The sequence below is a fragment of the Diadema antillarum genome, unplaced genomic scaffold (genome assembly GCF_040938485.1).
Source record: "Diadema antillarum isolate AM-2024a unplaced genomic scaffold, OU_Dant_1.0 seq00000326_RagTag, whole genome shotgun sequence".
NCBI classification, from domain to species: Eukaryota; Metazoa; Echinodermata; class Echinoidea; order Diadematoida; family Diadematidae; genus Diadema; species Diadema antillarum.
In genome coordinates this window covers 28,307-55,308 of record NW_027271344.1, presented here as the reverse complement: position 1 = coordinate 55,308, position 27,002 = coordinate 28,307, and the positions used below count along the sequence as shown (strand labels likewise).

The following is a 27,002-nucleotide window of genomic DNA, read 5'->3' as shown; positions in this document are numbered from 1 at the left end:
CAGAGTTGTTAACCACATACCTATGACGTACTGTACATGTCCTGGTGAGAGTCTCAAGTTGTCATTTAGATTGAACAGGTTTCACTCCACTCTGAAGCAACTACAGTTTGACTCTGCTGGACCTCTTACAAAGAAGATAGACGATTCTGTTCAAAATTTACACAGTGATGGTCTTTTGGAACTTTGTCCCATGGGGCCCCCTGCCCCCACTGAATGATTTCTGCTGAAGAATATGAGGTGAAAAAATTGCAGATGACAAATGACATGACATGCATGGGACTATGAAGAAAATATTAGACCCACTTGGTCCTTTGGCCCAGGCGAGATTCCCTTACACAAAATTTATGAATTGCAAAACTTTTTTTTTTCTTTTCTACATAATCAAATGTTATATATGGCACACATCTCTGCATTTGGTACTATGGTTCTGCAGTCATAACCTAGTTGCCATTAAACCATGCATCATTAAACCATGTGTTTATATAACATTGCATTATAACTGCAACAAATCCCTGGCAACTGAAGAATGCTGGTACATGCTGTATTTAATTTTTCAACATTTGTCGATAGTACTGCATGTTTATGGTTTTTTCAAGGATAGCTTGAACACCTAAAATCTTGCTAAATCCCAGTATTATATCACAGCACATACATCGTAGCACAAAATGTACTAGCAACTTCCTTGGGGACAGTACATTGCCACATAGTAAAGAGAACAGGTCTATACTGAATTGATATTGACTTTCCCTGCTACACAAGCATCAACAAAATAACAAAATAAACAATATTCATATCATCACATGTACATTTACAATTGCCACTATGGAAACTCAGCACCCAAACATCTCTTGGGAAGCGTAAACCATGTATAGGAAGCCGTCTTCGTCCTTCTCGTCCCGGTAAATCTCTGCTAGCGTCGTAGACATGCTGGCCAAACTCTTATTATTCACGATGAGATAGAAGGCCTGGGTGGCTGTGAGTTGCATTCGGTTTCTGTAAAGCAAGTGTGAGACAGAGACATAATCTTAGCGGCAGACTGATAAATGTTCACATTTCCCTTTCTACATGTATCTCTTTTGTAACTGCACATTTACCAGTATAATGAATTGAATGTACACAGAAGAAATGAAGCCAAATGTAATACCAATTCATATACAGTCAAACCTGTCTATAGCGGCCACCCAAGGGATTATAGACAGGTGGCCGCTGCAGACAGGTAATCGAATTTTGTGTGCATTGCCTACATGTACATGTATCATCGTTGCATACTTACATATATGTACATGTATGTGTGTACGTATGCACACGTATGTATCATGCATAAAACAATGCCGGTGTTTATGAAATTGTTGCACAGTATATGTAGCATGCGCACAGTCATGAAGAAAGCTTAACAGTAGTGCATTATTGTGACTGAATGAGCGATGACTGCAGCGGTGGTGATCACTGAACGTAGCCCAGGAATGACTGGCATGGCTAAAAAGCAGAAAAACACGCTGAATTATCGGCTCGGCTACGGCTCCATCGGGTTTTTGGCCGCTATAGACGGGTTAAAATCTACCGCAGGAAACAAAATTTGTGGCCGCTGGCCGCGTTAGACAGGTGGCCGCTATACACAGGGTCTTTAACATGGCTTTTCTCTCAGGGGGATTTTTCTGTGGCCGCTATAGACAGGTGGCTGCTAAGGCAGGTTTGACTGTATAATGTCCATACTTTGAATAACTTTAGATATAAAAACGTTTTGAAAATATGACAAGAAAACACATGAACTGTTTAACTAAATCGAGTTTGCAAAAGAATAGAAAATATCTACCTTTCCTACCAAAACAAAAAACAAAAAAACCCAAACCCACAGAACAATCTAGAAGAACTCCCTGTTGAAAAGCCACCAAAGTTCAGTGACCACTAAAGTTGTCATTGAGGAATTTTGTAAAAATGAAGTCAATCCTTTGGGGTAGAGCTCAAAGAATAAAGGACTACAGTGTTAGTACAAATCTGTTTTGTAATCAGGTATTAAAGGGATTGCAAAAAAGTTGTAGTCTCTACAGAGTCTACCAAAGTGACTGGGTGGATATTATGTACGCTAAATACTTGTAAATGTGACAGTTTTGACCCTACGATTCTCTGTTATTATGGTAATGTTGTAGGATGTGAATACTGTAAAGGGAAAATTTTTGGAGTGGAAATTTGCATGCATTTTGTGAGACATGAAATTAGTGTGAAGATAAAAGCACAAAAATTGGTTGCTTGTTACATGTACACAGTATGCATTACTATTTTCCATTTCGATTCTGTGGAATAAAAGCATACAATATTTATCTTACATTGTACCTGGTCAACCCTGAAAAATTACTCACATTAAAAATTCCACTTTTACAGTGATCTATAAGTAAAACTTATACATGTGAATAACACTAGTCATATCATACTAGTATTTTCCATCCAAGTAGATTTAAGTGCCCTTCGTATACTTTCTGGCCAACATTTCCTTCGTAGAATGTGAAATCAACTTAACTCATTTTTGTTCATAAAATAAAAAGTACTTTTTAATCCTGGGGGGGGGGGGGGAAGGAACTTATATGTATACCACCTAAAAGCTGAATAATGTGAATACGCTCAAATTACAACAGTTGTACATATCCTTGGGCACGTACTGTACCATGTAATTGGAAATGTTGCTATGGCGACTGGTATGCCTCCACCATAATGCATGGTTCTCACAATGTCTTGACAAATGTGTGATGACAGTTTCACATAAGTGGCAAAATATCAAAATGACAGGTTTGTCACAAATGCATTGAATGTTCACTTTCCTTGAACTAGGTTTATTTGGATGAATGGCTATACTGTCTAAGAGCGCAGGTTTTGGGGGATTTGAGGATTTGTACCTAACTTTTGACCCTTTTATAAAGTGAAAGAAGAAGTGAAATTTAGCATTTTCACTTGACCTTTGACCTTTTTGGGCAAGAAACTTCCAAGAGAATCTGTATTGGGCAATACGTACATGCATACACTAAGTTTCAAGAAAAAATCCTGCAGGCATTGTATAGATAAGAGGGAAATGACATTTTGATGAGTTGACCTTGACATTTGACCCCTGACCTTTGATCCATGACCCTTAAATTCCCTACATGATCACTGCCAGTCATTACATGCATATATACTAAGTTCCATGAAGACGCCTTGAAATATTTGTGAGATATCACCAATAGGAGAAAAAAGTGAAATCTAAACATTTTCACTTGACCTTTGACTCTTGACCTTTGACCTCATGATCCTAAACTCTCTCTGGGGAATCCTTATTTGGTAGTTCATGTACACAATAAATTTCAAGAAAATACCCCCAGGCATTACATAGATATAGGGGAAGTAGTGAAATTTTGAGCATTTGACCAAGAACTTTTGACCTTTGACCTTCAGCATGTGCGCCCAAAAGTTGATAGGCCCAACTTCGCCTACTCATACATATACATGCCAAGTGTCATTAGGATACTTCTCACAGTTATTTAGATACGCTGTCCACAAAATTGATTACGGACGGACGGACGGACGGACAATCTGAAAACATAATGCCTCCGGCGAAACTTTGTGGCGGAGGCATAAAAACACTGTGCGGTGAAAGGTGGTCTCCAAATATAAGGTCGTAAACATTTGTGTGGCATAAAGTCGAGGGCATCATACTTGAATTTGCAGTGTGAAGGCATCCTCACTCAGACGATTACATAAAGTGAAAGCATAGATGTAATGTACTACAAGCCGTAAAATGATGTACAACATGGTGCATTGATGTTGACAATGACAAGAAGACATGGCTGTCAACAAACACAAAATGCATTCCAAAATGCTTGGTCTATGTGATACATGGAGGGTTTAAAGTAGCAGCCACAGCATGGCTTCCTTTTGTCTGGCACTGCAGCTGACCTCCAAGGGTCATTCCGTATTGACACACCAGAGAGACATATCCAGTCTATTCCAGCAATCTCTTTCATCTCTTTCAGTGTTTTGTTATGTGTGCAGTGGCCTGTAGCGGCTATAAAGTTCTGTCTTGGAAAGCCAGTATCTGCAATGGTCCAAAATGCCACTGATACAGATTGGAGGTGGGTCATCTCAGGTACAATGTTTATTTGGGGTTAACCTAATGAAACTATATGCGCTTGAGGAGTGGTAAAATTTTACGAGTACATAAAATGTATGACAAAGTGTCGAAATTGCTGTTAGAAGTGAAGACCTTCCACAAATAATGAGATACTCTTCTTCCGCTGGTCATTTCCTGTGATAGACCCTGATGATAAATAATATACTGGGCTGAGCGAGGCATAAAAAAAAAAGCCAAAAAGGGTGGCCAGTACGGTGTATACAATATACAAGTCATGCCAAATAAGCAAAGGCGCCACCATCAAAAGTTATAGGCAGCTAGAATTTTAATGATATGCCACCATAATGAATTTCAACAATATTAGACCTGAACATGGCCAGTATTGTGCACACAAATCTGAAGTGATGGCGGCAGCGCAACGCTGAATCCAAAGCATCCTCTGGTAAACTGCTGCCTGATACTATAAAGTTTTGTTTGTTACTTTTGGTTATTTTTGAAAAAGTGTATTCTGGCTTCATCTTTGTTTGTTTATAGTTAAATCTGTGAACAGGTAAAGAAGGCAGGTTAAGACAAGAACATCCAGAATTGTTCACACTCTCATACTAGATGGGACTATTGTAGGTTGCAGTATACTCTTGCATTTAACTGATCATGTTCTGAGGTAATATTTTGAAATGTATTGCACATTCAAGGGTGAGATATGAATCTAGCCATGAAGTGGTATTTGATATTTCTGCAACTGACTTCCTCACTAGAGAGAACTAAATGGAGTTCACATGAGAAAGACGCTTTCATCTTGAATACCTTATGAAAAGTTTATATCAGAAGATACAAACTCAAACCAGAGAAATATAATATCTGAGACTGGATGGATTAACTGCAACTCATCTCACCTGATTATTGTGACAAACTGGCTCATTGTAAGTTCCTGAGGAACAAGGAATTTTGTCTTGTCCAGTAAGGGGAGCTGAGTTTCTTTGTAGTATCGTTCCACAATCACCTGCAAAAGAAGAAAAGAAGAATTTTAATGATCCTGTCATTCAGTTCCATGGGAAAGATTCAGGATATATACATACACTGTAGGAACTGCAAAAATGCTAGAGACTGATTGAAGCTGTAAGGTATTCACATACCATGTATTACACCACATATACCATGAGTCTAATGTTTTGAGCATGGGGACTCATATTAGACAGTTGTGCGAGTGGTTGAATATGCGATCGAGAACCATATTGAGGGAATGACAGAAATCATCTTCTTCGGTCCTATGATGCAATACAACAGGGTGGGTGAGTGGGTAAGGGGTTATAGACTAAATAGGTTGATATCTAAGCTGCAGATCCAGTTCAGGGCAGCATCACTTGCTTGAGCAAGTTCTTAAAACTGAACAACCGGCCATCACTGCACGTGGAATCCCGCAAGCCAGTCTGGATGTCACTTCTGTCACTGGAATACTTTCGACTCCAAAACTTGATGGCACAGTTGCTGGTCTGATGCTGTCCACAGTACCACAAAAGTTACTGTATGTGCAACACCATCACTGACCCGACAGCAAAGCCAGAGGGCTTCGACCTCCCTCGGAAACAGTGGCTCATCCTAAACCGCATCCGAACCCTCCATGCAAGGACAAGCCACTGTCTACACAAATGGGGGTTCTCGGCTAGCCCGGCATGTAATGAGAGAAATATGCAAAGTACAGTCCAACCTCAGTTATCCTGCCATGCCAGGACTGGCGGGCATCTGGTCAAACGATTTGGCAGGATAAGAGAGATAATGTACAAGTGTATGCATGCTCAAATACAGCACTTTCTAGCATTTTCTGCTGGGGTTACAAATAGAAGTTTATAATTTTACTAATGATATGACTGTATGCATGGTATCATCATGTTCTATGATTCAGATGATATACATGTAGATATAGAATCAAATGTAAGTAAACTACCCCTTCTCATATGTGCGTGCGCCTGTTAGATTGATATTGTCTGAGAATGAGGTTGAGATTTTGACTTATCAAATAAAAAGTTTAGCAACCTCCCTCCTAAAGACATGTTATAAAATGCATACTGTGTTTTGGCAGTCGATATTTTAGCAAGCCATTACAATGCTTTCACAAATATTGGTTAACTCATGAAATTCACTGAGTAGAAATGCTGCTTTGACAACTTAACTGTATTTAAGGTATTTTCCTGAGAAAATAATTTTATATAATTAATTCTGGGCATTTACTCATGCAGCTAATAGAAATTTCCAAATGAAATGGGATTTAGTACAGTTGTACATATAATAAGGACGTGTTACAGATAGTGTAAAATCTTGCTCTCCTTTGAAGTCATGCGTGACACCGCCGGGAAGATACTGTATGTGCTTAGCTATGAAGTGGTACCCAGGTTCTTTGAAAGCGCATTAATAATCAGGACTAGTGCACTTAAAGTAGAAAAGACCTCAACTGCTACAGTTCACTCAGTCTTTCTATGTGCTGGCAAAAATAAAATGTACAGTAAGTGCGTTGAACTGGAGCAATGAATCAAAAGGCAGTATACACATTACACATTTGCAAAAAGTAGAAAAGCATGCTAGAACCCACTTTAGCACTGTACTTTATTCGAAAGATGAAATATATGTGAGATTAAAAGACAGGAAGCTAGTAAACATGTATGCAAATGTGCACATCATTGAAATATATAAAGTCTTTAATTTTGCTCATTTCACTTTGATTGTGGCATTACAAGGAGAACTGAATACATATCGTTGGCAGTCATCCACACCACTGTATATCCTTTGGGATTTTCAGTCAAATTTTTTATTTTGAGATTTGTCAATCATTTCGACACTGGACATTCTGCTACCAATATTTGTGAAATTCTCAATTTCTCATTTGATGTAATTTTTGGGTAATTATCACTTCTATAGAGCCTGGTCATTTCATTTTGTTCTACATGTAATGGTTACTTTTCCTCAATAGGCATGCATAGTTGTGTACTTATACCCCTTTTATACTGGGTGTTACATTGTACCTCGCATCAGGTGCGGAAGTGAAGCGAGCTAACTCTCAGTATAAAAGGTAAAAAAATAGTTAGCCTGAGATAAAAAGTTAGTCCACTCTAGGGGGGTGGATCAGGTCAGCTTCAGGTCCGTAGCTAACTTCAGTATGAAAAGTACGCGAGTTTAGCTCGGGCTAAATTCACTGACCCGTGACTGGAAAGTGCGTACGGTGCTTCCGGGTTGCCAATATGTATGTTTACTGCTGTACTCTTGCCACCGGTGCTGTGTGTATTGCCGGTACGCATCACATACTGTATATGCCGAATGTTTTGCAAGGTTTTTGTTTTCACGAATTTCGTGATTCAGGTGCTATTAAATTAAAGGCACGTGAAAATATTGACTCTGATCCTGATGTGAATGTGACGTATACTGTACGCGAGTACACTTCTCCGTCCAGTACAGGACTCCACGATCGCGAATTTAACTACTCGCAAAATCATCAGGAATTCCTGATTCGCAAAAATTTAGACTCGCGAAATATATGGTGTATACAGTATGCACTTGTGTTGCTAGTATTTTACGCTGTCACTGTTCGCTGTTCAGTAAAACCATGGTAAAACTCTCAGTGAACTCTTTGAACTAGCAAACATGATTAAATCGTGAGAAAAAAAAATAGACTGGCACAGTACGTACACTACACGTATATGTATGCCAATGACTGGTTGAATTTCGCAAGTAACGTGTAACACGAGAACGGAATTCATACTCAAAACTATCACTGAAATTTCGGCACTCGTGGGAACGACAGCAGGCTGATAGGGATCGGGGGGGGGGGGGGGGGGGGGGGGGGCGGCGATAGGTCTGGTCTTGCTTGTAACCTTGTCAGTGGTCGAGATTGGCAGTAACAACTTAGCCTGAGCTAAAAGTTACATGTATGTGCAGTATAAAAGGGGTATAAGAAACAGCGATATGCCATCCTCTCCTATAAGACGGTATGGATTAATTACCTCAGACACAGTGCGCGCTGTCACCAAATCGTCGTATATCGGGTGCATCGACTATGCATGAACGTTGGTTCAGTGACCGCAAGTACTGTGCGTGTGGTCAACAAAACTGTTGTATACATTGTAAATGACAACGGTCTTTGCAAACCCCCCCCCCCAAAAAAAAACACCAAACATATGATTCGGCATGCCGCACACCGGGGTACCGTTGTAACCCGGGGTACCGCGTTGTATAGTGCCATCTCATGTCCATTATTCATAATGCGTATCCGAATTCAGATACGCCGATTCCGATTCGGATACGGCAAAGTCGTCGCAATGAACTAGCACCATAGGTGTTTTTCGAAGTAATTTTTAGCACCACACCGTTTTGTAAACATCATCTACTGTAACTTTTATTTTCAAAAAAAAAAAATTATCACCGAAAGCCCAGAAAATTCACCCCAAAATCAACTGTATTTCTTCAAAATTTGATCATGGGGGCTGCCATCTTTAAATCTTCTACGTGTGCGCGAATGGTTGAAAATACAATGTAAGAGATGAAATGCGAAAGAAAAAGGTTCAAATGAAATAATTGGAATTTATTTCTTAGATTAATAAAATATTTACATGGATTTGTAATGTTATCATTAAAAATATTTCATTTAAATGATTTTCTTATTTCATTTTGTATTCATTAATTTACGGGGTAGTAGACTGGCAACTTCGTCTGCAATTGATTATTACACGTACACTCCGCTACGTAATTATAAGCACGAATGCTAGCATTACGCCAGCGCAACGGCCATAGTCATGGCGTCTGCGTGCAGTGATGGCCGTGCTACATGTAGCAGCCGGTACAAGGACCTACTCAAATCTCGCAAAAAAGACAAGAAACTCAATAGAAGAGGTAAACTAGAGAATGCCAGGGAAAGGGTGGTAGGTAAGCTTGGCGGGGATAAGATCGCAGAAATTCTTGATGCTTTTTTAATGGCCCAAGGTGGTGACAACACTGCAAGTGCAAGCGCAGAAACCCAGTGCAAGAACAAGGAGAGAGCAGATGGAGTAATACTAACATTATTAGCTCAAGGTCTCTCACAAATTGAAGTCATCTCCATTCAGTACTAACAATAATATGTACAATAATATCAAACAGTTAAGATTATAACAGAGCAGAAAATAATCATCAGTTGCATGCATTAATTGTTGTATAATCACAAATAAGAAAACATTTTTGTGCATAATAATACTAAAAAATATTTTGACACATTTTTTGGTAAGCCAGGGTACAGCGCTGAAAAAAAATAATTAATTCAACAAAATGACGAATTTTCATTTGGTACCCCAGGGTACCAAATATTGCATCATATACAGTGCATGCAGCTCTCTTGCGATTTCTCACATAATTCCTAACAATATAATTCCACGAAAACATCACGTTAGAGTAAGAATTAAGAGTCTGACGTACAGTGCACATCACACCCGTTACATCGTACATGGTTATAATAAAATTCTAATTACAATGAAGTAAAAATTAGGGCTGTGATGTTGTCCACTCAATGTATTTTTATTGTTTATTTGTTCGGTTGTAACGAAATTTTAAAATAACCAAAGAAAACTGCCGGTATCAAGAACTTCATTGTAGCAGAAGTCCACTGTATTATAAGAATAATTGGAAATGCCAGACATAAAAGTGAAGAGTAGCAATTATGTTTGAAAAATGGGTAAACTTTTTATAATGTGATTATCTTGAAATATTTTTTTACACGAAAATTGCATAATGGTTCAAATGACTGCCAACATTATGTATCAGCTTTGACTTCTTTCCGTAACTGTTCTAAATAAATCCTCACATTTAATTCAATATTCTCCTTTCAAATACAGCTTGTAATCTAATAAAATGTTAAACTTTTTCTTTATCTTCAAATTTTGTCTCAATGCCCATTTACACTGGCAGTCAAACATCGTGATTTTTTCTAACTTCAAAAACTTTTGGAACTTTTTAGAACCCAGAGATGTAATTGCATGGATTATGAAGAACTACTGTATCCCTACATCGATAACACCTTCCTGATATACAATGTAAGTGAGCACAACAAGACCTACATTTGCAATAAAGGAGACTGATCTCAAAAGCTGCAAACCTATTTTATTTAAAGCTTTGTAGGGCAGTTGTCTTAGATTGGTTTCATTGATGAAATCATGATTAGAGTCTTACTATAAAGACCTGTTGGTCTGATGGGCCTAACGACCATATTCCTGTATTATGTGTAAAGCTTTATCTTTGCCTTTGAATTTTTTTCAGTGCATTTGAAGGTAAATGTAAAATAAAAGGACAAATTTTCAGTGCCTCAAATTATCAAAAAAGCAAATGTACTTTGGCTATGATATGGAGTGGTTCTGTGAGCAATCTAGTAGGCACCTACATGAAATGTGATGTGGACTTAAAACCATACATTCCAGCATATATATGGTAGAATACCACAAAAGGCATTTTCACATCAGCCCGATAAAAAATCCAAGCTCGAGATATTTTTCGCGATCGCAAATTAGCGCGCTATTTAATTCCCTATTCACATCAGCCCGAACATTATCAAATAGCGCGCTAGTTCGCATTAATCATCCTGCTATTTCCTGAGTTGGACTTGGAGAAATTTTCTTGATCAATTAGCGCACTAATTTGTATTCACATTATCAAATAGCATGCTATTTCGTGATCGGGTTAATTTCCCAAGTCAGAAAATTTCGAGACATCGGGCTGATGTGAAAACGCCTCTTTTAATAGTTCTTCTTCTGAAGGACATACACGTGTATTCCTACCAGGGTATGACATTCTATGCTTTTATGCATAACTTTCAAGGATAAAGTTTCCATCTGAATTTTAAATACTGTAACAATTCATACTCTTCAATACAAGAAGATTATTAAAAGACACACATATCTATAGGTGAATCCCGATGTCCACATGATAGCTTTTCTTTTTTTTTCTTTTTTTCTTTCATCTTTAAAATCTATTTTGTTTCTTTTGTGGGGGTATCTGTTCATGTGACTTGAAACTTGCTGCACTGTATCTTTGCCAATGAGACCTGGCCTCATATAAGACTGAGTGTTGTGTTTATGGTGCTACAGGTGTCAACCATAATCTCACGACCACCTGAAATTTTAACCACAAAACCATCACAATGCTCTTTCCAGACTCATCCAGCGCTATCTGGATTTACCAGATGTATTGCTAAACAATAACTACCAGATGTATTGCTAAACAATAACACTGCGCCTCCCTACTGTGGTATCAAGGAAACTTTGTGGGTCTGTGGCCTACCACTGTAAGACAGTCATACCCTGTACCCTTCTAGAATTGCCACGACTACATGTTGTACTTCTGGCCACAGTTTGTAGAGCCATTAGACTTTTCTATTAAAAACCAGTTGCCATTGATATGCAAGGCCAAAGTGATAAATGCAAGGGCCATGGATCTAAAAAAAAAAAAAAAATCAATTGGCCTATTATATTTGCTATTATATGGGGTGTATGTCACTTAATAAATGATATCTGATCTGGCTATTGTTAAAAATTGTGCAACATACAGTATGCACAAAAAGAAAGAAAGAAAGAATGAAGAGCAAGGTCTAAGGCTTACAGTTCTCTTAAAAACTGTAAAATGACTACACGGACTGATTTTCAGGGCAGGATGAAGTGTCAAACAATTAACATCAACCTCCTGCACTTCCAAAAGAGGGTTTTATATGAACTACAACACGTTTGTACCATACCATGTACAAAGAACAGTATAATACCAAACACTTGCACAATAAAAAAATCCAAATATATACTGTAATGCAGACAGCATCTGTATTGACAGCTACTATGTTATATACTCTATATACAGTACAAATGTATTTAGTGAATCAGGACTTCCCGACAATTTCGTGAAATGGTTAAATTGGCGATCATGGAGTACATGTACTGTACTGAATGGAGAAATGTATACAGCTGTACATGTGCATCACATTCATATCGGGATCAGAGTCATATTTTCAGGTACGTCTTTAATTTCATGATTAGCACCTGACATGCGAAATTCACGAAAATAAAAACCTCACGAAATATTTGGTGTATACATCATACAGTATTTATTTAAATACTTCTTTTAACCCCCTCAGCCTTGAGGACAGGCTAATTTTGCTCCAACACGCATTTCCCATCTACACGTGTAGACACTTGCTCGAGCATACTCCGAACTCATCCTCAGTAGGTTAATTCCAGAAAAAAAGTCTCCACACCATCACATGTTTCATCTTAGCCTGCCAAGAAGTAAAGTGATTCAGAGGTCAAGTATGCACAGAGATTTTTAACTGCTTTGTTTGCCCCCATATTTCACAATACAATGTACCTGGCAAGAGATCACACGCAAAAATGCCATTACAACGGTATTGTCAACTCCTACTACCCGGTAAGCTTTCAAAATGTGTTTCTGATTTACGATGTAATTTGATGGGTTGTAATGACTTTAGTATTAGTACAAAATTCTGATTTCACAAAGTAAGGACATACATTTTGTACAACACATTGTATAGCATATAGAAAAGTATTAAAAAAAAGCGGGTGCAGCAGTGCATGTACAAATACATGGTTGCAATTAATGGAGAAATCTGGAAAAAAAAAACCACCCAACAACATTAAATTGTAACATTAAGGTTTATGCTGAATTCAGACTCCTGCAAATATGTGGAGAGGTGTTTTGTGTGCAATTCATTTATTGCACCATGATTTCTCTTTGTCATGTGTACGACAGTACACCGTACTGTGCATACTGCACTATCAATGCCCCTCATGTTTATCCCTAGTTGTGAGCCAAATAAACTGCAAGTACTACAGTGCACTCCCGTTGTAACGAACACGGGTAAATCAAAATTGTTTACAACAAAATAACATTGCAGGTCCCAAGTCTATCAGCTACCATACTTTATCTATCTATTTTTTTATATTTTGCTAGTGTTGGTTGGCAAGTGTACAACAAAACTCTGATATAATGACGGGCACGCAAACTTTGTCAGAAAGGGAGTTGCCTTGTATAAAGTATGCAACATGCACAAGTATAATTGGTAGGTAAACACCCTGTATCATATTACAGCAGAGATCTTTGGTTCTCCTCGGACTGTGGCCAACATTTTTAACAAGAATGATCTTGGTTCTTTGCAATAGAGTCTTCCTCATTTTGTTGACAATTTTAGCCTGTGTGCAGTCTGCACGGAATTACAGCTTCAACAACTGTGAGAGTGGTTTGTTTGCTTGAACTCTCAGGAATTGGTTCTGACCTTTTTTTAAAAAACTGTCCTTGACATGAAAGATTTCTACAGGTCAATCAAAACTGAGAGAAAAGAACAACAACTAAATCTGATCTGTATTATGAGACAATATGCATTTGTGCTGAATGGCTGTGAAGGATATGGTCGCATCCTTATCTCTAAAGTAGTTCAGCATTGAAACGTAATGAGCCTTACAAAAGCAGCGAGTTAGAACTTATACCACAGTGTAATCTCTCTTTTCTGATATACAGTATGGACAAGCTTCAAACAACTGTAAAGTGAATATGAAACTAAAGTCCTAATTAAGCCAACTGAAGATGTGTGCTGTTAATTTAAAGTTATAAATGGATACATGTTGATCACTATGGAGCTACACTGCCAAATCTCACTGTACAAGGCTTGTAGCCATTTCAAATTCAAAATACATTGTACAGTGACAGAGAGCTTTCAATTTTGTTTTGCTGTGGACAGTAAGTACACTGTATGTAAGACGATTATCTCTTTGAAGCAGAATAGGAATACATCATACAGTAACAGACGTGTGAAGTATTCTTGGGAAGTGTTTGGAAGCACAGTATAACATTTTCTCTCCTCGTTGCTTCTGCTTGAAAAAGGCAAAGCAAAGTGACAGATAAAAATGTACAAACGGACCCTTGCTTGTTTGAAAATAAAATTGAACAGTAACTGAGAACAGGTTATGAGTAAATTCAAACATGATATTCTCCTTTTTAAATCCGTTGTTTATACGGATAGCAATCAGTAAACATATTGTATTATATACACAGGTAATGTACCATGTACAGTATAATATTACACTTATGTATGTTGGGAAGTGATGAGACTGGTGCAAATGCCTGTATGACACAGCTTCAACCAACACTTTTCTGTGCATCAAACAAGCCATGTTTGGAATTGGATAAATAAGAATGCACAGGCACCTACAATTTGTAGTTCATATTTCGGCTTTGAGCACTGAAGGGGCCTCTCCCCTGGCAAATTGTGTTTCCTTTTATCAAAATACAAAACGCCATGTTTGATCTAGAGCAAAGCAAACCATCATTACAGCAAAGTGAAGTGTCACAAAAAGTGCTTTCCATTCCCCCACCCCTTTTTTTTTTTGAGGTTGGAAGAAGATTCTGCCTTGCTATACAAATTGTTTACAGTGTATCTGGGTTGAGCAAACTTTGTTGACATGAAGCTCATTCACACACGATGAAAAAGCATGATTCAAATCATGCTTTTGTGTGCTCTTGCTCACTTACAGTACATTGTATACAGGCAAAAATAATAAATGAATAAATAAATAAAAATAAAAATTGCTCCCCAAATCGCACTAGTTTCAAGCAAGACCAAACTGCACATACATGTGCCAAAAGAATTTAGCCTGAATTTGACCGGACTGTCCCACAAACACCTCGAATTATGGGATATACAAACCTGGTTCTGTTTCACACACCATTCATACACCCTCAGATCAAGTACAGTTGTAGTATACATGCGGGCAGTTGTATGGTCAGCGACTTGCTCATTGCAGGACTGACGTAATTTTCTTGCATATGGCTGCCTTTTGGTTTGACTTTGACTGTTTTGTGAAACTTAAAGAATTCCTTTTTCTTTTATTAGTACATCACCAATGTCATTCACAGATCTAAGCACTTTTTGTGGGTAGCAAAACCCTACGGGACTTTCTAATCATGGTAATTTGTTTTCTCTGCATATGGTATTGCGCAGCTGTTTTTGTCCTCACAGATTTTTTTTTATTCCTGTTACACTTTCAATGGTTTTGCTCATACCATGTATGAGTGTGAAACAAACCATTCCTTTAAAAACAAACAAACAAACATACTCCACAAAGTGTATACAGTTATAATACGCAAAAGAAATAAAAAAGTATGTACATGCAAGAAAAATTCACGAAACTATAATTATTGGATTGAGTGAATGCAGCAATATCAGTTGAACACATCAGTGAAAGTTCGAGAAAAATCAAACTATCCCTTCTGTTAAAGTTAATATGAATTTTTGAAGTTTCAGTGCCGCCATCACTGGATGAAAAGACAACAGCAGTTTGAGGTATCACTGTTGGAAAACGATACAGGAAAATAAGCAGAATTCAACATATTTTCATATTTCTGGCAAAATGAAAGGGCACTTAACTTACCTTTTTTTTTTTAGAAAGTGGGGGAACAACATTACCCATAACATGTGCCAGCAAAGAAGTCAGGGAATATACTTTTCATTAAAAAAATGAAATTTTGCAGAATTCCTCAAAACATTTTCTTTACATCGTTGTCCTGCACAGACATCACAAACTATTGTGGTCTCCTATTGAAAGCCAGCGATGGTGGCACTGAAACTTTATTATTAACAACTCATAGCTTTTGAACGAATATTTGATTTTCATCAAACTTTCACTGATGTGTCCTACTAATATTGCTGTATTCACTCAATCCATATTTGAGTAGACTTTTCCTTTTTAAAATGAGTTCTTATAATACAAATTGTGCTGAAGACTCACCGGTATTTTGTTTGGAAACTTTGCTCTGATACCTGCTACTTCATCTCTTCTTTGACCTACAGATAAATAACAAACATACAAACATGCAGTCATATGACAAATGGACTGATAACATATCAAAGATGCAGAACGTAGGCAGTATGCAATGTAGCAGCTACAAATTAAATGCTAAAACAGATGATGACTGATAACTTCTAGGTGTTTAACTGTTCAATGTATCTGACATGCTCTATAATAATACCATACATTGTACCTGTACCATCTGTTGTACGGTATGAATTCTGTTTTGCCAGGGTACCATACAGCAGTACATGACTCAATAGGCGTTTTCACATCAGCCCGATGTTTCGAAATAGCGCGCTATTTTCTGACTTGGGAAATTATCCCGATAGCGAAATAGCGCGCTATTTGATAATGTGAACACATATTAGAGCGCTAATTGTATCGCTCCGATTGAGAAAATTTCTCGAGTCCAACTCGAGAAATTTCTGAAATAGCGGGATAGTAGCGCGCTTTTTGATAATGTGAAAACGACTCAAGAAATTAGCGCGATGCATCCTATCATGCCTAGCGTATGTGACTCGATCGATCGAGGCAAACTGCACACAAATGATGAGGAATTTTTTAGAGGGCACACTCATTACTGATGTTGTTTGCACATACTCAGCTGTCGAATTAGCTTGAAAAAAATTCGTGCTTATTCTCTTCGGGCTGATGTGAATAAGAAATGAAATACATATGTAGCGCGCTAATTCGCAATCGCGAAAAATATCTCGAGCTTGGATTTTTATTGGGCTGATGTGAAAACACCTACTGTGCACACAAATTAAATTGAATTACACAAGATATTTCTCCTGATTGTCTGTTTGGGTATGAAGAGCCACACACTTTTGACAGCCAGGGGTCAATCCACATTTTTCCTTCCCCCCCTTTTTTTTTTCAAGGGGGAGAAGGTACAACATTTAGTTGTATTTGAAGCGGGCAAGTGGGTATGCAGGCTTGTAGCACTCTGTACATTGCCCCTTTTGTTACCATTTGTATCATCATGCAGCAATCTGATATCATGAAGTACCCAGTAGATAGCCCTGCTCACTTGGAATGGCACAACCTTCGTAACAATCAGGCCTTACTACATACATGACACCAAATGTTATGGATATCTTGGTGTCTGTCACTACCATAAGTCATGCACAAATAACAATGCATGTTTTCATGAATACCTATCAGATCAAGGTGACTTTTAAGCCATGTGCCTGGCTTAAGTTCTCAATTGTATACACTTGCCAGTATAGGGTACAATATAGTATGTACATGTAATTTGTAAGCTTCTATAATCTTTATGTGTAGTTGAAAAGAAATGGAATGTTCTTCAGAAGAATTATAAAATGTTTACACACTGTCATCATAATGACTTTAAATACTAAAGGAATACACTGTTTTGTCCAATGCATTCAGTTCTCTACTTGTACAAGTGTATGTATGGGACATGACTCATATACGAATAAAGCACAAGAGCTACAAAGTAGCAAACAAGAAATGAATCAGTAACATAGTAAACTCAAAAGAGGAATACAATAACTAGATTCGAGAATTTGTCAAGACTGACAAATTAGGTGATCCGATGTACTACAAATGATTTCTGAGATTCTCATTGAAGAAAAGGGAATCAAATCTTCATCTCTACAGATTTGAAATGGAAAGGGCATAATACTAACAAAGAGACAAAATGAACCTCATTTTGATAAAAAGCCATTATCTTATGAAATGATCCTCTTGACAAGGTCCATATCTGTTCAAAATATGGTGCAATATGCCATGTATATACCAAGATACAGGAATTGGTTTGATCCTTGACTCTACTTCAGACAGCCGAGATGGCATCTGATTAGAAAGTTGTTATTTCACGAAACTATCCATATGCCAATGGCTAAATGGTTGCAAAATATGGGGGTGATAGGGCATGTAATTACCAAGATACAGTACAAAGTAATCTTGACCCTTAACCCTATATATACCTCGCACAGCCTTGATGGCATCTGAGTCAAAATTTGTTGTTTCAATGATCCAGGCACCTTGGCCCATTTGCATACAAAATCTGGCCCCGATTGAGCATTTAGTAAGCAAGATACAAAGTAAAGAATATTTGGCCTTTGAACCTCATTTGCACAGCCAAAACGGTGTCCGACCAGAGCGTTGTTATTTTACAAAATGATCCATCTATCGAGGCCCATGTGTGTGCAAAACATGGCGGTGAAACCATATACACTAACGAGGTTACAGAATGAAGTATATTTGACCTTTGATCCTACTTAACACAGCCAAGATGGCATCTGAGCAAAAATTTGTTATTTTGTGAAATGATTCTTGCAATTTGGTCCTTCCGTGTGAAAAATGTGGGAAAGATAAGACGTGTATTCACGGAGATACAGGATTAAACACTTTTGACCTTTGATCCTAATTTACCTACCCAAGATGGTGTCGGAGGAAGTAGTTGTTATTTTATGAAATGATGTTCGTGACATGAACTAAACATGTGCAAAATATGGGGTTGATAGTCATTGTTGTTGTTGATCTATTGCACAGAAAGTGGAAGAAAGAAAGAAAAATAAAGAAAAAGTTAAGGTATTGTATAGAAATTTGAAGGAGAAGCATAAAAAAAATCAGAAAAAGATAAAGTTAGGAAGGGAGAATAAGGAATAAGGAGAATAAGGAAAAAGACGAAAAAGTGTTAAAAAAAAAGAGCAAAAGAATTGGCAGGGGTGAGCCTCGAACCCGCGACCTTTAGATTAAAAGTTGGATGCGCTATCCACTAAGCTATTTCATCCCCCATAGGCTCTGTGTATTAGGCAAAATGACGCTACATCGAAGCCAAGTGCCAATTTCAACCATGTTTCTTGACGTGATTCCGACGTCGTATGAAAAAATGGAGGGCACTTTAACGATAGCCTAAAGTCTCAGCCACAACATATTAAAATCTGGGTTTAATTCACCGAAGGATAAGCGAGCTAGTGCTTGAAAAAGATAGTCATGTATATTTTCATTTCCAGAAAAACTGTACTCCCATAGAGATAACACGTAAACTGGTCAAATTTGACAATGTTACTTTCAATCCATTTTTACGAGGTGATGATGTCATCCAATCAAAATTTCGATATACATTAATGAAAGAGCATTTAATAAGCTACAACATACTGAAATCTGGGTGAAAATCGGCAACGGATAAGCGAGATACACTCGAGTGAACTTGAAATTTGATGACGTCATTTTGAAAATTTGAATTCTTTATTTCATTGAGAAATTTGATATCTTTTAATCATTTTTCCAGCATCGTCAACCCATGAAATGACATGTACAACTCATCAGCTTTCAGAATATGTAAAGAAAATGGGGGGGGGGGTCACCGTCCATCCTGACGAGTAAAATCGGATTTAAAATTGGTGTTTTTTTGGCATACTTAACTGTATATTGCCATTGACGCATGCGCAGAATTTCAACTTTGATGGGCCCGTATGACGTCATATTGAGTGGGATTGACTTGAAACTTGGTAGAATTATTCCTTTACATTTTAGACATCCGATCCATGTGAAAAAATGGGAAATTTCTATTGCATACGAGCTGTGCGTGCGTATATATGCGCGCGCGCGTACATCCATTTTTTTCAATTTTTCAAAAAATGCTCCAAATGATCTGAAACGTGTGCAAAAAAAATTTTGAGATCAATTTGAGGTCAACATTTCAAGTACGCGCGTGTTTTTGCTGTAGAGATAAATTTTGAGAATATGAGTGATAAGAGCTTGATTTGAGATATGAGAAGCAAATTTTATTGAGAAATTCCATTCCATTAATGAGATATGAATGAAAATGTGATTTCATAGAATGACGTCATAGTGACGTCATGGTCGACTGATCATTATGATTACATTAGATCTGTCGTCTTTGGGACACGATACATATTTGGTATAATTTTGAAATTGAAAGTCAAAGAACTTTTCGAGCTAACCTCTACACAACTTTTGAGGAGAAATAATAATAAGAAGAATAAAAGAATCCGTACAGAAACAGAAGGTGATCCGAGAGGATACTCGGATCACCTAATAACTTCAGCACCATGTTAGCTTAGACATTTTCTTATTAAGGACCTGTATAAAAGGAGGCAATCTAATCATGTTCTTTATTTTCAGTTAACCTTTCACTTCTATGTATTTCAATGAATAGGAATAAATGTGATATCAACAATCCTCCAAAATGTACATGTGCATGGGAGAAAGACTAGTATAAGCCAGTTCGGGGTTCCAGTTTGAGCATGAGCAGAAAAAGGTCATTTGTACCGAGAGACAGGTTGGTTTTTAATTTCACAGAGATAAGCATCTGTAATGCTATGATTATTCATGGAATCCTTATAAATGGTGCCTGCAAGTACATCCACCCGACAGCAAGCCTTGAATTTGGCATTGTTTATAACAGAAAAAGTTTGTTAATGTATTCAAAACAGCACAATGAAATAGATGCTTCCCAAAATGTTGATTGACGAACCATTCTGGTCACTTCATCTACACAGGTTCATTCTTTGTTAGAATACGAGTTCCATAAATTGCTATGTTGGGCAAGCTGTTATGTCGCTTTGAATTGAGTGAAGTGCCTAACCAACTGAGAAAAATGAAAGGTCATTTGTACCCATGTGCACATGAGCTATCTCTGAACTGGCTTATTGAGAAACGTCATTACCTCAGAGTCACAAGTAGCCTATATATTTGAAAAAAAAAAAAAAAATCTTTAGAGCAGAATCTTCGTCAAAGGCCATTCGCAAAAACTTTATGTTGCGAAAAAGGCTGCTGGCTGCAATTCTCTTTTTTTTTTCGTGCTACACAGTATATCATCTCAGTAGACTTCAGACATACAGGTTGTACTATGTATGTTTCTGTAGAAGAACATAATACATATGAAACTTTTTACATAAAGGTCATGTTTTTCTCTTAGTCTATGGAAGGGCCACAGAAAGCTGGTATTTTCCCCCGAAAAAGGTATCTGTGCACAATATAATAAGCATCTTCCTTGAAATGGAGAGGAGGTTATCTACCATCAGTACTTTGTTGCCACTTAAAATCAAAATAAGTTTGCACATTGCAACATCTAAGGATGACCCCTTCTAAACATTTATCATGCAAGCCTTAGTTTCTAAAGATTAAAACATCAATTTTACTCATCTCTTTGAACAGTTCTCTATCTCTTAATCTTAATTACCTTAGACGTCAATGTGTTAAGAGTGATTCTTGCCAACTTTAGGTAAAACTGGACGATGTGTTTTGACAGGAGATGAAAGTGTAGAAAGGTATCAGGGCAATGGCGACACATGAAAAGCAATCACAATGCAATAGAGAAGAATGACTATTTACAAAACAAAAATCACATAACGTACAACTTGTACATACTTGTAGATAAGGAGGTAGATGATTATGTAGCTATTTGGATCAATAGAGGGAATCAAGAAAAGTCATGGAATCTGGCAGGAATACTACATACAAGCTGTAGACTTTTATGATTTTACGTTTTCACATTTACTCCCCCTTGAATATGAGCTACAAAGTGTACTTTGACCTCAACTGGTAATTTTACATTACCGGTAATCTACACACAGGATATAAGGTCAGAGGATTAATGCTTTTATGTTGTTTTATGTTTAATGTGGTGTTATGTTTTCTTTTGTCTTGTTGTTGTTTTTGTTGTTGTTCTTCCTGTATACTTTGTCTTGCATTGAAAATCTTTGCATCATACCTCTCCAAAACTCTTGGTATACAAAGGATTAAAGGTACATGTACATTGTATCATCACAGAAGTAATGACAATTTGGACAAATGTAACAGAAAATTACTTATTTTGTCTGTTTTATGGTGGTATGGAATAGGAAATTCACTTTCTGTGTACAGAAATTATGAATGTTAAATTTTAATTTTAATTTATGCAATGAAGAGCTTAAAATCCAACTGTCCAGCTAATGTCTTTACCTTTTTAACTATTATAAGGGTAGAAATTATGGTAATCATGCACATCATTAATGCTATTTACAAAATGATCTTTCTTATGACTGTAATAGTTAGAAAATTAACGAGCACAGCTATGATTTTGACAAGGCACAGACTGTAGGAGTTGAATCAGCTTTCATTTCACTTTTTAATACTTGATCAACCATAAAATTTTATTCAAACTTGTACTGAAGTCAATCAATGTCAAATACTGGGATTTCACTACTTAATAGTTCTACAACTGAATCAAAAATGTGTAATCAAGTTATGTGTATCTTCCATGAATTTGAATACCGGGTAACTGAAAATAGTGCAAAAATTCTGCCAGGAATATATTGCCCAATGAGGTACAAATGTGTTGATTAGCGTTCGGGTGCAATCCCTCCACATAGGTCATATTACACATTGCCCAGCTATAAAAATATTTCCAGCCAAAACTCATGCCAAGAATATTGACATGGTTTGTTTATATGGCAGGACAGACAGAAAATTATATACAAACATCTTAATATTACAAAAGTGAAAAGCAAATTTAAAAGTACAAGATCACTGAACTTTGGCTGTAAACAATATTTATTCAACCACACAAACTAGAAGAATCCAACAGGAATGCAGTTTGCTTTAGGAGGGAAATAAAAGGGCAAATATTTCCATGCTGTGAAGGGGTTTTTAAGTTTAATCTTCAAGGTCAAATCTCAATAGATTTCAACTACAGTACTCTGTATGGCTGTACATGTACAGTTGTACCTTTACATAATTGATGAAAGACCATTCTTAACCAGTCAACAGGAATAACATGTAGGATAGGATTGTTCAGAAATTTTTATCCTTGTTCCAACACTGCACTAGACACAATGTACAGTGTTCACTTGCAAGAAAAAGTTTCATACAGGGCTCTGTGACGCATTTCCTTCTGCAGTCACACAGAAATTATTCCCTCATCCTTTATGCAGTCATATGACATGTCACCACAGATAGTGTCACAAGCAGTTATATACACACACACGCAACACACACACACACACAGTGTCACAAGCAATATATGCACACACACAACACACACACACACAGTGTCACAAGCAATATACGCACACACGCAACACACGCAACACACACACACACACACATACACACAAGAAATTGGTGATCAGATTCATCTGACAAAAATGGAAATTTCACACTTGTTGACTAAAAAAAAACAACTGAACTTTGATGTCTTCAGTATCTTTAGTCAAAATTTCGAATACTATCTTTATGAAATTATCTAAAACTTCAGGAATTTTATGAAGCATAGTTCTACACTGTACATAATGCTTTTCATCCACCAAACTGCATAGCCCACTGTCATGTCTTAAAACAATGTTTTCCTGGTTGCCAGCTTTCTTACCTTTATTGTGGTGGGTATTAGGAAGAAAGTGGGGCAAAATTGAGTATGCAAGGGATTTTTTTTTTTTTTAAAGTGTGGAGTGTGAAATATTTGACAGCGATATTGACGTACATATAGTCATCTACAGGATATCCATGTTTGGTGACTTAATCAGGCTTTCATGTGATGGTTCATCATTGTTAACAGTCTACACTACCTACAACATGTGTACATGTATAATCTACTGTTAACATATTTTTCTTCCCACGTACACGTTTGTATCGGGTACCTGTGTATTGTGGCATGTGTGTGTGTGAGTGTGTGTGTGTGCTTGTACATATTTGTACATTGTAACTACAGCTGATACTTTATGAACTGTGTATTTAAAGGCTAATCTTAGATACCAGTAAGATGATTAGATATAGAAATGCAATCTTCTTCATCATGTAAATATTACAAACCCTCTGGTACAATACAGATTAGTCAAATTGTCAATCTCTACTCCAGTTCTCCATATTGGGCATACATACTTTAAGGTTACATCAAATCAAAATTCTGTTCCTTCCAATTATCACATTGACTTGCAGCAGATAGAGCTAATGAAAAAAAACAAAAACACCGGTAGTAAGGAATCTTTAGAATTAGACCAAAAAATATGAAAGTCTTGAATTGTTAAACTTGTTGAAAACAGTGACATTGGCTCACAGTATACAAGAGCTGATATAAACATCTGTCTGCTGACCTGGCCACATATAACTTTTGTGAATAAGAATATATGCTGCATCATTTACACTTCGGTATTTTAGACTTGTGATGACTAATTTGATTCATGGAGAAGGGGTTTGTTCTTGTTGCACGTTCTGTATAATTTGTCATTGACTGAAAAAACAATTCTCATTTTGAATTGTGTTTGTCTGTGTCTGTGTATGTGTGTGTATGTGTGTGTGTGTGTGTGTTTAACAAAGTTGTGAGGCTTTGACATCGCTTCATTTGCAAATTAATTCACTTTTGAAGAAAATAAAGTATGAAACCCCACAAATTAATTCCCTAGCTATTTTTATGTGTGATTTTCAAGAAACTTCAACCATTGTTAGTGTTTCAATAAAGTTCTGCATTCTAATTCACATTTTTCAGTGTCATGAACTTTAGCTTTGCAAAGGTAAATATTTGACACACAAGACATGGTTATATCTCAAGAATTGTTTTAACAATCAGTTGCAGAGTGAAATGCTGTTGAAGAATTTTCTTCATTTTCTGGTTGGCAAAGATTTATAAGATCATAATCTAGACAATTTCTTAAAAGATAATACCCAGATGTAGTTCATCTGATCTAAAGTACAGTAAGTACACACAATGTACACTTGCTGTCATGCTGTAAGAAAATAAAACTGGGGGCAGTTCTTGGGCTGTAGGGTGAAATACATTGTACATGTCAGGGTGACATTCTGCTATGCTCACTTGCATTCCAGGCAACTGTAAACCACATTGGGAAAATATCAAAAAAGAAATATCTTGATCATTGACTGTTAAATGCATGGTGTACTTGCATACCCAACAGGCCCATTCAGGCAAGTGGGAAAACATGTTTTGCAATAATATTGCCCTGCATTTAAGATCATTCTGCAAATTTAATGTGGCTTTAGAGTTTAAAAGTGCATTATGCTGGCTTGCTTATCAGGTTGGTGGTGGGGGAAAAAGAAGAAGAGATGATCTCATGCATAGAATATCAAGGCCTGTTATACTTGTATGTATATTTGATTAAGAGTGTTGTTGGGCCTTTGTGTTCAAAGGGTAGTTTTAAGACAGGCCACTTACATTTTGTACTCTAAGTCTCTCACCAGGAAAATAAAAAAGTGAAATAAAAAAGAAACAGTCCATTTCTATTACATTCACTCATATTCCATTCAATTCACAATTACAACTTGGGCATTATATCGTTTTATACATCAACAATAAAGTCTCAACATCGCATATCCAGAGACTCCAACCCCAAGCACCTTCTGATCTGGAGATTCTCCCGCCCGAAACCCCTAGCAAACGGGAGACTTCAAGTTGATGTGTGAGAAGCGCGAAGTTCCTAGGATTCTAGATGTTCTCTGGTGCTATCTAAGGCTTATTTTGTCAACATACGATAGAAATAAGTAAGAAATCCTTTCCACCGGGAGACACAGAGCCAGGGCGGGAGAAATCAAATCTCAAACGGGAGAACGGGAGATTGTGCAAAAATGGGCTTTCGGCGGGAGATCTCCCGTCGAAAACGGGAGAGTTGGGGTCTCTGCATATCTTGTTGAGGCAAATTTGACGAACAGATGCAGAACTCAAAGTCTCTTTGTCAATCCATTTTTCTCAAAGTCCTGATTGGAGTGTATAGTGGAAGAGTGAGGACAACTGTACTTACACTGTTTCTTTGATTTCATGAAATCTAGAATGATTGTCTGTGGCATGATTGATTATATTGAAGAAGGGCAAATGCCTCTGTAATTAGTCTTTTTACCATTTTGTGTCGAGTAAATCTACACTGTATGAAGCAGTCTATGTAGTATTTTCAATGACAATTCATGTTGAGTCACCAACGTTCTAGACCTACTGTAGGCAGGCCTAACGTTAAACACTATTTTTTACTTGAATTTTTATCATACACAGGCAATTTCAAGTCTTCGTAATTTCTACACAGTTGATGTGGGATTCAGAATTTAAGTGTCAGTGCTCTGTTTTTGTTACTGATTGATTGGCTGAGTGTTGGATTATAAAGGACTGGTGGGATATGGTGTTTTTTTCCAGGATCTAAGTTATATCCTGGAAAAAATACTGTTAGGTGCTAATTGTACTGATGATAATCTCATTTCATTTTTGGTGCCATCAGACAAAAATGCATAAAATTTGGAGTGACAAAATTGCATCAATGCACTTGACCACCATATCATGAGATGTATGTTTAGATTCCACTTTGCCTAGTGCATGCAGTGTCCAGTCTACATGTTATTGTTAGAATAGCAAATTAATGACTTAGCCGTTAGGCTGGACTAACGTTAGATTTTTATATGTAAATGTAAATTTTTATCAAATGGCTGGAACCATACAAAAATTAATGATTTGCCGACGAGGGGTAGGGCAAATAGTAATATAATAATACACACGATGATTCGCTAGCAGAGACACTATAACACTGAAAAAGTAGCAGACAACAGCTGATAAACAACGGTCACTTTGAAGATGATCTTTGCTACTGCCATCATCTTTCCTACCACTGCACTCATTGATACAAAGCCCTTTACAGCACAATGCGAATACCTAACGCAAACAAGGCCTATCTGGATCACTTCAGTAATCACTGAGCTGACTCAACTTGTATGATTTGGCGTAGGACTACTGAAATACTCACTGAACGTTTTTCGTTGTTTGAATGATCGGTAAATCTTCTCATCCTCCACCATGGCTGCTTTCTTATCCGTTCCCATATCGACACAAATCTTCACGGAAGTCTGCGTGAAAATATGGGCTCACGAAAGTAACAATTTAGTAGTTCCAGCTGATTCAGTAGGTCTTACCCACTCGCAGTGTACAATTCAACACAACACGCACAGACAAAACACGAAATCTTCTTCTCAACTGCTGCGTGTACACGCTTGTATACAAAAGAAGCAGGCAGGAGAAATACACCATGCATACTGTAACACACAGCTGTACGGACGAATCTGCAGTATGACGTCTCGCAGTGTGTACGCCA

General features: G+C 37.2%; 1 protein-coding gene across 1 annotated transcript; it reads right to left on the bottom strand.

Annotated features, from left to right (window-relative positions):
- LOC139730645 (microtubule-associated protein 1 light chain 3 gamma-like) lies at positions 1 to 27,002 on the bottom strand. The gene is made up of 4 exons (XM_071641505.1): positions 26,658 to 27,002; positions 15,889 to 15,944; positions 4,990 to 5,096; positions 1 to 993 (listed from the first exon to the last, which is right to left on the bottom strand). The coding sequence occupies exons 1-4, from the start codon at positions 26,731 to 26,733 to the stop codon at positions 831 to 833; spliced, it is 402 nt and encodes a 133-aa protein (XP_071497606.1). The 5' UTR covers positions 26,734 to 27,002; the 3' UTR covers positions 1 to 830.

What these genes read in the sequence shown, in the direction of transcription:
- LOC139730645 (XM_071641505.1), bottom strand. Translation starts at nt 26,733, where the DNA reads ATGGGAACGGATAAGAAAGCAGCCATGGTGGAGGATGAGAAGATTTAC. An exon ending in CAAACAACGAAAAACGTTCA is followed by an intron (nt 15,945 to 26,657) that starts GTGAGTATTTCA and finishes ATTTATCTGTAG; the next exon opens with GTCAAAGAAGAGATGAAGTA. An exon ending in CAGTTTGTCACAATAATCAG is followed by an intron (nt 994 to 4,989) that starts GTGAGATGAGTT and finishes CTTGCTTTACAG; the next exon opens with AAACCGAATGCAACTCACAG.